General features: G+C 43.7%; 1 protein-coding gene across 1 annotated transcript in view; it reads left to right on the top strand.

The window, feature by feature from the left end:
• Positions 1 to 12,362, top strand: part of CACNA1I (calcium voltage-gated channel subunit alpha1 I) — a 459,676-nt gene that overhangs the window by 258,917 nt on the left and 188,397 nt on the right. The window contains exon 16 of the mRNA XM_069737599.1: positions 3,534 to 3,646. Coding sequence (XP_069593700.1) covers positions 3,534 to 3,646 — 113 coding nt within the window. The remainder of the gene's footprint in view (positions 1 to 3,533; positions 3,647 to 12,362) is intronic.

The raw sequence follows: 12,362 nt of genomic DNA, 5'->3' as shown, positions 1-12,362 counted from the left end.
TCACTGCTCCTTTTACACAGTATAATGCTGACAGAGCTCCACTATAGAAAGTATAATGCCCCCCAGAGCTCCCCTATATACAGTGTAATGGGCCAACAGCTCCCATATGCACAATATGCCTTCACAGTTCCCTATACACAGTATGGTGGGTCCACAGCTCCCTTATAAACAGTATGATGGGCCCGCAGCTTCCTTCAAACAGTATGATGTCCCTCACAGTTCTCCTGTACACAGTATGATGTGGCCACAGCTCCCTTACACACAGTATGATGAGCCCGCAGCTCCCTTTTACACAGTGTGATGGGCGTGCAGCTCCCTTATACACAGTATGATGGGCCCGCAGCTCCCTTATACACAGTATGATGGGCCCGCAGCTCCCTTATACATAATATAATGAGCCCGTAGCTCCCTTATACACAGTATGATGAGCCTGCAGCTCCCTTATACACAGTATGATGAGCCAGCAGCTCCCTTATACACAGTATGATGAGCCCGCAGCTCCCTTATACACAGTATGATGGGCCCGCAGCTCCCTTATACATAATATGATGAGCCCGTAGCTCCCTTATACACAGTATGATGAGCCTGCAGCTCCCTTATACACAGTATGATGAGCCCGCAGCTCCCTTATACACAGTATGATGAGCCCGCAGCTCCCTTATACACAGTATGATGAGCCCACAGCTCCCTTACACACAGTATGATGAGCTGGCAGCTCCCTTATACACAGTATGATGGGGCCACAGCTCACTTATAGACAGTATGATGGGCCCGCAGCTCCCTTATACACAGTATGATGAGCCGGCAGCTCCCTTATACACAGTATGATGGGCCCGCAGCTCCCTTATACACAGTACGATGAGCCTGCAGCTCCCTTTTACACAGTATGATGGGCCCGCAGCTCCCTTATACATAGTATGATGAGCCCGCAGCTCCCTTATACACAGTATGATGAGCCGGCAGCTCCCTTATACACAGTATGATGGGCCCGCAGCTCCCTTATACACAGTATGATGGGCCCGCAGCTCCCTTATACACAATATGATGGGCCCGCAGCTCCCTTATAAACAGTATGATGGGCCCGCAGCTCCCTTATACACAGTATGATGGGCCTGCAGCTCCCTTATACACAGTATGATGAGCCCGCAGCTCCCTTATACACAGTATGATGGGCCCGCAGCTCCCTTACACACAGTATGATGGGCCCGCAGCTCCATTATACACAGTATGATGGGCCCGCAGCTCCCTTATACACAGTATGATGGGCCCCCAGCTCCATGTCATGATTTGGCAGTCTGCAGTCACATAAAGTGATTGCAGACATTTATTCCAAGCCTTTATCAACTTCATAGTATTAAATTGCTTATTATTAAAGCACAACTCTACCAGGGATTTTTTTCCACCGTTGGAGTGGTGTTTTAAGCGCAAGTCCCCGGTCTTTTACTCATCCTCTGGCGTATTCATTATTTTGTGGCACTGCTGCAGTCCCGCGGCTCAAACTTGTGAGCGCAGCTTCTGACTGGCCAGAAGTTAGAAGCTATGTCACAAGCGCTCAATGTAAGACTATGAGGCTATGTGCACACGTTGCGGATTCGTGTGTGGATTTTTCCACACCATTTTTGCAAAATCCACAGGTAAAATGTGCTGCGTTTTACCTGTGGATTTACCGAGGATTTCCTGCATTTTTTGTGAGGATTTCGCCTTCGTTTTTACACCTGCGGATTCCTATACAGGAGCAGGTGTAAAACGCTGCGGAATCCGCACAAAGAATTGACATGCTGCGGAAAATACAACGCAGCGTTTCCGCGCTGTATTTTCGGCCGCATGTGCACTGGGGATTTGGTTTTCCATAGGTTTACATGGTACTGTACACCGCATGGAAAACTGCTGGATTGGCCACTGCGGATCAGCAGCCAAATCTGCGATGTGTGCACATAGCCTGAGAGTGAGAAAGAGGCCGAGGCTCCCATAGACTCACATTGATTACTGACCTCTGTGCTGCTCCATGAAATTCTGGAGCAGCAGACAGGTCACAAACTGCAGGCGACGGAGCCGAGCAGAGACAAAAACCAAAAACAGATGAAAATGCCATAAGATGAGTATCAGAGAGGGGGCAGGGGACTTGGATTTTCAGCACCGCTCCAGCAGTGAAATAAAAGAAAATGCTGGAGTGGTGCTGTAAATGTGATGCAGCTCTTGGTTATTGTATGGGGGCTTCATATACTAATAGTCATAAAAGACCCAGGTGGTACGTATCAAAAGCCCCCTACCCCCCCATGTCCAGCCTCCCCAGACAGCAAATATTACGTGTGATAGATCACATATAATATCATAACAAAACATAATATTCAGCCCCAAGTGACCTGTCTCTTCCCCCACTTCAGCCCCAATGCCCCATCAACTCACATTCACCTCCTCAGTGCCCTGTCCCACTTCACCCACCACAACACACCCATGGTCTCACATTTACCCCCCAGTGCCCTGTCTCCCCTCCCCCACTTCAGTACCCAATACCCCCATCATCTCACATCCACCCCCTCAGTACCCTGTCCCCCCTCACGCACTTTCAGCCCCCACAATACCCCAATGGTCTCACATTCACATCACAGTGACAAACCTGAATTTAATAAACCTAAAATGTTCAATCCCCACTTACTGATAAAGTCTGCAGGCAGGACCACGAAGTGTCTAGGTGAAATGCAACATGTGGACTGGACACTAGGCCCAGCGTGCCTGAGCCAATCCCAGCGTGCACAGAGTGAAGAAAACTGCAGTCTGGGAAAAACTTCATGATCAGGTCAGACAGGCGAAACCATTCACTGCGGGAGGGAGACTGCAGCCGGCCACTGTGCTAGTAGCCAGCTTGCAGAGTCTCCATCAGATGGGAGCAGACATTATAATGCTCTGCTCCTATGCTGTGTTCTGCCTCGTCACAGAAGTGGCCCTGGCTCCCGGTGGGCCCCTTCATGTGACAGGGCCGAGGCGATGGCCCCCTCTGCCCCTCCAGTAGCTATGCTACTTTGTAGCATGAAAGCAGGCACAGTCCCCGCCCACAGGCTCTGCTTCAATCACAAGTAGCTCGTCTTCCCTGGCTGGGGCCGCTCACCCCTTCCCCACCCTGTCCCTCAGTACTTACTTATAACTGGACGAGTTAGTGTGTGAGGAGGCAGCACCGCGCCCGGCATCCCCGCCGCCTCCTGCTGGTGACAAAGCCTCATGCTCATGGCTAGTACATCTGACTGCAGGGGGTCGCGCCGCGCTGTCGCCCCCTGTTTTGAGGGACTGGATGCCGCTTGAGGCGAGCTGTTCGTCTTGCCTCATTATAGCGGCGCCACTGTGTAGAGGTCACACAGGTGACCACTATTGGTGCTTTGTGTGGGCACATATCCAGATTACTACAAGTCTCTAGGGCTTATGTGAGTGCTACTGCATCTGATCCACACCAATGTTACTTGTCTAATGGGGTAAACACGATTCAGCAACCATTAAGTAGCAATTATGATATGATAACATATAATTAATCCATTAAATAGAGATGTGTCGACTCGAGTCAACAGAGACTTGGATTGGCCATAATCAGCACAATATTACTCTTCAAAGGATCTTTGCCAAGTATTTACATGAAAGGGACTGATGGCAGCAGAACGTAATGGTGTTTTTAGGATTGCGGAATAAACACTGTGACATTCACAGAGTTTACTGGAAAAATGACACATTGCTGAATTGAGGCAGCAGATGACAGCTCCAATTACATATAAACAAGTGACTTGTAAATGCTAAGTGAAAATAAAAAAGAAGATAGTTGTAGTGCCGTGTAACGCCATAAGATATTATATCGCTTCTCTCTACAGAGTTTATGCTTCCGAATCAGAAAAATGATTGAAGTGTACCGGCCTGACTGGTGTGAATTACGGGAAGACTGGTCCATATTTCTTTTCTCACCGCAAAACAGGTAACACATTAAAACTTATTAGTTGTATCCTTATGGTCTCTTGTGGTCCAGCCGGCTGCCCTTCGGCATGTAAATCAGATTTTTGGAGTACAGATGATGGCAGTGAAAGTATCCCCACCTGTGTGTAACTGTGGGGATTAGCTGCTTCAGGAAATTATTTAATAAACACAACACTCAGAGGACAACACAGGTGCTGACCCTGTCACTGCCATCATCTGTACTCCAAATGAGTATGCTTAATGAATCTGAAAGCAGGAAAATGGACTGGTGAAAAGAAAGGGTATAGAAGCCATTTACATGTAATGTTTTGAAGGAATGAAGCTAAATTCCCCAATAAATTGATTTGTAAATTTTCATAGCTTTTTTTGTGCTGGACAAAATTATTAAAAAAGTGAAAGTTTAGTAACTCTTTAAAAAACGTACGTGTCCCTTTCACACAAAACTTCTCACAACTGTATATTGTGCCCAGGATCGGATTCCTAAGCTTATAACTTGTAATTTTCAGTGGATGGTTCCTCTTCTCTCACTTTACAGCATACATTGTTTCTACCATCGACCATTTGGCTTGCCTACCCTGACCTGAAATCCTGTATGCAGTTTGACAGACAGGAGAGCAAGAGCAGAAAGACTCTTTCCCACTTTCTGTAATTAATTTCCATTTCTTAATAACAGGAATGAACAGCAAGATTTTCAGATTCTCTTTTTTTCACATTACCTATCGAATGATATCAAGTTGTCAATAAGAACAGTGACCATTTAAATTTACATTTTTGATGATGGCTTTTGTGTTGAAATTTGGTTGAGTAACAAATATGAGTATATGTAGTATAGTGCATCATGGTATGGTCAGCATAACAGAAAAGGAATACTTTGGACAAAATCCCTACAGTATATCATGTCTAGTACAGGGTCTGGCAAAGAAAAGAAAAAAAGATTGGACTACAAACAGGCCAGCACAACCACAAGGACTAGAAAAATACCAAATAGTTTATTAAACACCACAGCAAAGAACATCTAAAAACATTAAAAATACAACAAGTGTGTACAGAACACCCCTAATCACACATAATATGTCTGCAAGAAATATTTTAACATAATATAGTAAGATAAGTAGGGCTGGCAGTATAAATCACCACATGTTTGCAAAGAAGCATATATATATAATAGCTGAAAAGGGAGATGTCTGTATGACGTGCAAAAGACCTGTAGATAAGGAAAACCAGACCCTATGTGCTGCACTCCCTATATATGTATCAGCATAGTGAGCCTAAGGAAAAAAAAATGTCCAAAAGCTCACCAAAAGACCATCAACCAGGGTAGAAAACAGTCAACAAGATTGATAGCCCATGCAAACAATGAAAGCGATATAATGCCGTATATACTCAGCTGAATGTGGAAGAAAATAAGCCGAAGCCCACAGATAAACTGGCTCTAAAATGCCATGCAGCTATCCATGCCCTAAGTGACTGGCATGGAATCAGAAAAGGGTGTGTGGAGAGAACCCCACGCGTATCGCCGCCGCAGCGGCTTCGTCAGGGGAAGTGGGTGCTGGGATGAATAACTCACGTATAAATGCAGATGATCATCATCAGAAGTGTGCACAGCTGCGTCGCACAGGGGCGGGAGGTATAGACCAGAAGACGAACACTGGTTCAGAGTAAAAAAAAAAATGGAAGTACCGGTAATCTCCATGGAGATGAATGACACATGCGCAGACGCGGCTCAAATCATGAGCCGCGCTGCACAAGCGTCTAGAAGTACATCAGAGGGCACAGGTGAAGCACAGAGGCACATAGAACAAGAAGCATGACGCAATAGCGCACAAGTGCTGGCCACAAGGACCTGCGACTCAAAACGGGACGCAATAAAACGCAAGTGCATGCCATACGGGCATGGGCAATATAAGTGTACCTGAATAAAGAAAAATATGATGTTAATATACAGTACATTGCAAGACAATGGAGCGGCTAGATACCATGCCCATAAGTAAATGGGTACAAGACAGTAATACATAGGGAAATATATTGGTAATGCAGATATGATATAATGCAATACAATAAAGCAGGTGACTATATATATCATACCCATAAATAAATGGGTGCAGGAAAATAATACACAAAAATATTGATAATAACCAACAACCATAATGTCAACCGTCCCAGATATAATAAAGGAGACATATATAAATATAAAAAAAAGAAAAAAAAAAAAAAAAAGCTCCAAAATCAGGGAACCACTAATTTGTCCAAGCCCGACGTCGGCATATCCACTTGCTGATGGCAATGTACAGGCATATATAAGGAAGAGGACAAAAATATCCCTCCTCCAAAGAACTTGCAGAAACTGTCCATCTAAAATACTGTATCCCTCACATAACAGTAGGGGATTAGTACAACCGACCGAAATACAGTCATCATGCCCCAAGATGATCCAGGCTCAAATGAGTCCATAGCCGAGTCCCGATTCCATAGCCATCCAGATACCATTGTCCTTCAAGGGTCCAAGTCGCCCATAGCCGAGTCCCGATTCCGTAATCGTCCAGATACCACTGTCCTTCAATGGTCCAAGTCGCCCACAGGTCATGTACAGGTGAAAAAGCGACCGACATCCAACAGATTACAGGGCAATTGATGTTGAAACGGGTCAATCCAATCCCAATGAAGACTATAAAAGAATAAGAATGTTAAAACCACAATGAGGCCGGGCTGAATACGTTGCGTTGATGGATCAGCTACCCAGAAATCCCGTAAAGAGAAGTTCTTCGTTCAGCCTAAAGGGAGCTACTGATTGTAGCTGAAAAATCCATCTAGATTCTATTTGTAAAAGTGCTTTATGTCTATCCCCTCCTCTTTCATTTGGAGTGAGTTTATGCAAACCCACCACCCTGAGATTAGTTGAAGAACCTCCGTGGTGAGCAAAAAAGTGTTCAGACACCGGGGTAAGAGTCTTGCCCTTTCTCAAATCTGAAGCAGCTAGATGGATTGTTGAAATGTGCTTCTGGACACGTTTCTTCAGTTCTTGTGAGGTCTGTCCCACGTACAGCATTTTGCACGGGCAGATGAGGGCGTAAATGACATCCCTAGATTTACAGTTAATATACGCCTTGAGGGAGTGCCTACTAAGGAGTGTGGGGTGAACAAAGAGGTCACGGGTAGGAGCCATGTGGGGACATACATTGCAGTCCCCACATGGAAAGGAACCCCTGAGGATAATACCTCTATTTAACCTCACTGTTGGTCTCCTAAAATGACTCCTAGTAAGGAGGTCCCTCAAATTGGGCGCCCGTCTAGTACAGGGTCTGACATAGGTACATAGTTACATGGTTAAATAGGTTGAAAAAAGACCTTGGTCCATCAAGTTCAACCTTTCTCCACCAATTGTATATTTTGTCACTAATTTAACTATAATGTTATGTGTATCAAGGAAATCGTCCAGCCCTTTTTTAAAAGCTGTTAATGTCTGCCAATACTACCTCTTGTGATTGGGCATTCCACAGTCTTGCCGATCTAACTGTAAAGAACCCTTTCCTATTTAGCTGCTGGTATCTCCTTTCTTCCACCCTTAACGAGGGCCCCCTGGTCCATACTAAGGTCTTTGGAAGGAATAAGTCATGCACCAGTGTTTTATACTGGCCACACATGTATTTATACATATAAATGAGATCTTCTCTGAGGCGTTTTTTTTCTAAGCTGTACAAGCCCAACTTTTCTAACCTCTCATCATAGCTTGTTTGGTAGGCAATCCCTGCATGTGCTGTGGCTGTCCAACAGCCTTCGAGTTCATGCAGTGGTGGAGACTCAAGCATATTTTTCGAGCATGCCGAAAATAGTTGATTAGGACACAAGCAGGCTCGGATAATACCTTATCCAACCATGCTCGCTCATCACTAGTGGGAAAATCAAGTGATATTATCGACTTGGAATAAAACATGGCTATTGGTGCTAAACTAACCGGGGTCAGTAGTTACAAACTTGATGGGTTTTCTCAATGGCTTTGTGAATTCTGTGTAATAAGTATGATGTGGTCAAGGAAAAATATCCAGTGAAAGGGGACCGTGTCAACGTAAGCATCTCTTCCATAAATGTGGTCAAAAGAGAATGGCAAGATTCTTTCCGACTCAGATGCAGTTCATAGTCAGGCCAATGGTGGCCAATTGTTGTCCAGGTCAAATGCTATCTAGAAAGGCAATATCCAGTGTAAAAACTGGATCACTGAGAAGCGGAATTACATTTGTTGGTCAGTTTAATCCAGATTTCAGTTACACAATGTTGATGAATTGGTCAGAATTTGTAACAAGTAGCAGCAGTTGATGAACTCTTCCTCTCAGGTGTAAAGACTTTAAGGTGGTAGAAGTGGAGTGATAGTGCAAGGATTGTTTCTGTGTTGTTGTACTCGGGTCCTTTGTTATATGTGGAAGGAGATTTGGACTTTAACCCCTTTCCGACATCAGGTGTAATAGTACGCTGATGTCGGACTCCTGCTGTTTGGTGCGGACTCCGGCACTGAGCCTGCACCTTTCCGGGCACATGACAGCTGATATATACAGATGATATATGCCCAGAACAGCAGCGGGTGGAATCGCGATCCTCCCGCGGCTGTTAACCTGTTAAATGCGGCTGTCAAACTCTGACAGTGTCATTTAACTTGCGTTTCCAGCAAGAGCGCCGGAAATCCAGCTCATCGATGACCCTATCACGTGATCGCGGGTCACTGATGGGTTTGCATGACAACCAGAGGTCTCCAGAAGATCTCTATGGTTGTCATAGCTTGATTGCTATGAGCATTGCCAGGTAGTCGGTGCTCATAACAAGTGAGCATTTCTGCTACATACAGGCGATCTGATCATCCCCTGTATGTAGCAGAGCTGATCAGACAATTGCATCTTCTAGTCTCCCATGGAGACTATTGAAGCATGGAAAAAGTAAAAAAAAAATGTTTTGAAAAATATTAAAACAATTTTAAAAAACAGTTCAAATCACCCCCCTTTTGCCCCATTTAAAATAAAACAATTAAAAAAAACAAATATACATATATGTAGTATCGCTGTGTTCAGAATCACCCAATCTATCAATATAAAAAATGAATTAACCCGATCTTTCAGCGGTGTAGAAGGAAAAAAGTAAAAACGCCAGAATTACGTTTTTTTAGTCGCCACAGCATTGCATTAAAATGTAATAATGGGCGATCAAATGATCGTATCTGCACCAAAATCGTGTCAATAAAAACATCAGATCGGCACACAAAAATTAAGCCCTCACCCAGCCCCAGATCATGAAAAATGGAGACGATACGGGTATCGGAAAATAGCGCAATTTCTTTTTTTTTTTTTAGCAAACTTTGCAATTTTTTTTCACCACTTTAAAAAGAAACTAGACATGTTTGGTGTCTATGAACTCATAATGACCTGGAAAATCATAATTGTAGGTCAGTTTCAGCATTTAGTGAACATGGGGAGAAAAAAACAACTGTGGGATTGCATTTTTTTTTTCAATTTCACCGCACTTGGAATTTTTTTTCCTGTTTTCCAATACATGCTATGTTAAAACCATTGGTATTGTTCAAAAGTACAACTTATCCCACAAAAAACAAGCCTTCACATGGCTATTTTGACCAAAAAGTTAAAAAGTTATGGCTCTGGGAAAAAGGGGAGCAAAAAACAAAAATGCAAAAACAAAGGTCGTTAAGGGGTTAAGGTTTTACCTAAGCATTGAGAAGACCAATTCATTTTTTCATTTTAATTTATTTCCTCAATAGATAAAGGACACTTTGAGCAAGACATTGCACCATCCCACAAAGTCATATGGGTATGGATTGCTTCCAAATATATGACAGTGGGTTTTCCTTGCTTCTTTGGCCTTCACAGTCTCCAGATCTTAATCATATTGAGCATTTTTGTACAGAGTAGAACAGGCTGTTCAGAGCACTCTATCTAATTTGCAGCAACTGTTAGAAGCCATCCTGTCCAAATGAGACAATATTTCTATTGAATAACAACAATACCTAGTGGGACTTTCTCCCAAAATAATTGCTGTTTGAATGGCAAAGGAGTACTCTTGCGCTACTAAATAAAATGCAATTTATTTAGTGCTGCGTTATTTAAAGAGCATCTTTCGCTGGATTTTTAATATTTAAACCGTTTTCCTACTCCAATTCATGCTTCACCACTGATTCAGGAACAGTTTGTCTTTTTCTTTTGTGACCCTCCGTTCCAAAGTTATGCCCTCCTGAAATAAAGATGTAAATTTGCCCTTCAATTGGGTTGCCATATGCCCCAGAACTTCTATGTAGGCCTTTCCCTTTTCCCCCCATGATGCTAGCCAATCAAAATAAGGCCACGCCCACAGAGAATTTTTGTGGGTACATGCCCAGTTACTTAAAGGAATACTTACATCTTTATTTTTGAAGGTTATGACTTTAAAATGGAGGGGCACAGAAGAAAAAGAAAAACTGATCCAGAATCAGTGGAACAGCAATGATTTAAGCAGACAGTACTGGTTGGTACTTCTTGGATTCAGCAAGTGTTCCTCTCAGCACACTACTAATATGGCATAAAGTTTCCATAGGAAACCATGATGAGAATTTGAAGCAATTCTAAAACCAAGCAATCTACCTGTTAGGGTTGGCGTAACGCACCGAATATATATTTATTAGAGGAAGTTGGTGCGTTCATAACCCGGGATCCACCATGCAGGAAAGCACCTGCAGCTAGATATGGCGGTACTATATAGTGGTATAAACAGACTCTGTTACTTCACAGAGTCTGTTAGCAAAGATAACGCTGTGCCCTGTTTGGTTCACAGAGGCACACAGCTACTTAGTAGAGCAGATGGTGGTCATGCAGTCAAATGCAAACATGAAACTCCTCGCCGGAGGTGCCAGCATTCTAGGGGCTTATTTCAGCCGGGTCCCTGAATACACACACATAAAACTCCTCGCCGGAGGTGCCAGCATTCTAGGGGCTTATTTCAGCCGGGTCCCTGACTGCATACAAAACATGACCACACTGGCGCTGAGCTCATATATAAATTGATACTAGCGCATGGCCGTGCGGTCATGAGAACCTTTTATAGCTGTAGCACCTACAGGACCTTCCAAGAAGGACCAATGGAAGGCTGCCACAGAACTTGACCAGGTACAGGGCCTTCCTGGAGGACCAATGGAAGTTGCTGCAGTACCTGAGCATGTGACCCTTGATCTCCACTGAGAGATCTTGCGCTGGGCATGCTCAGTGTGTGCAAAGCAGGACTTAGTCCCAGAAAAGCCTGCTCGCCGCAGACCAGTGCAGAGTACAATAGTAAAGCCTGGAGAGGCAGCAGTAACCCTTTGCACAGTATCAGATTCAGTGAGATGCTGGGACCGAAGTCTCCGCTGAGCAGGCTCCACTGCGGCCGATACAGAATGGGAGACCGCAGCAGACATGGTTCGAGATTCCCCCTGTGCAGCGGTGGGAACTCGACTCCTAACATTACCCACATTTATTAATCAATAACAGTAAAAAAAAGTTAAAAAATAGTAAAAAAGTCCTTTTAAGGTTACTCAGATTATATTACATTAAAGGGTTTAGCCCACTAGGTCGCTATTTCTATTTGCTCCTAGCAGCATGAACCCTCCTAATCTGAAAGGTCTGATTTCTGAGAGAGGACCATCTAAACCAGCCAGCCCCCTTTTAACCACATCCATTAAATTATTCATTTTATGTTATGGACTAAAACATTTTGTACCTAAAACAAAACTCAGCAGGCAATTATTGAATCAGAAATTGGAGAGCTGTAATGATGCAAAATAATCACCGGTTGCCCAAGATGCAAAATATTAGACTGGAAGTTTAATAATTCTCTATCAAAATGACTCTAACTCATTGAATGAGCAACACACGGAAATATGTATTGGTTTAGGAATCAAATTGGCATAATAGAGCAACACCATAACCCCTTGCCTTTTATGTAGTGCTCCAGAAAATAGATCAGTGCAGTAATTTATGTTTTGAGATTACATTTCCGGACTCCTATGGCGGTAGATTTGCATTTCGGCTCTCTAAAGCATTGAAAAGCTGCGTTTGATTAAACTCCGAAGCTGTTTTCTTTCATCCGATGGCTGAAAACACTCATGGAGCATCCTGCTGTCTCCCTGCTCCACTCCTTCTAGTTCACTAACTACCATGAAACTATAAGATGAGGTTCACGCGACGCAGAAATAGCTGTGCTCAGAGTCAAAGCGTAAAAAAAAAAATTTGACAAGCTTGAGAGGTTTTCCAGGACCTTGGACGGCAGCTGCAAGGATGTTATGGCACGGAAATCACTGTACGTTACAATGAGATCATTCATTATAGCACTCGCTAGCCAAAATATGCAATTTAACTTTCTGGCACCAAGTTTTAATTACCGAAGTATTGCGCGACATAAGCTTGAAT

The sequence above is a fragment of the Ranitomeya imitator genome, chromosome 8, assembly GCF_032444005.1.
Source record: "Ranitomeya imitator isolate aRanImi1 chromosome 8, aRanImi1.pri, whole genome shotgun sequence".
NCBI classification, from domain to species: Eukaryota; Metazoa; Chordata; class Amphibia; order Anura; family Dendrobatidae; genus Ranitomeya; species Ranitomeya imitator.
Note: the sequence above shows the minus strand (reverse complement) of the source record. Positions and strands in the feature narration are given on the sequence as shown.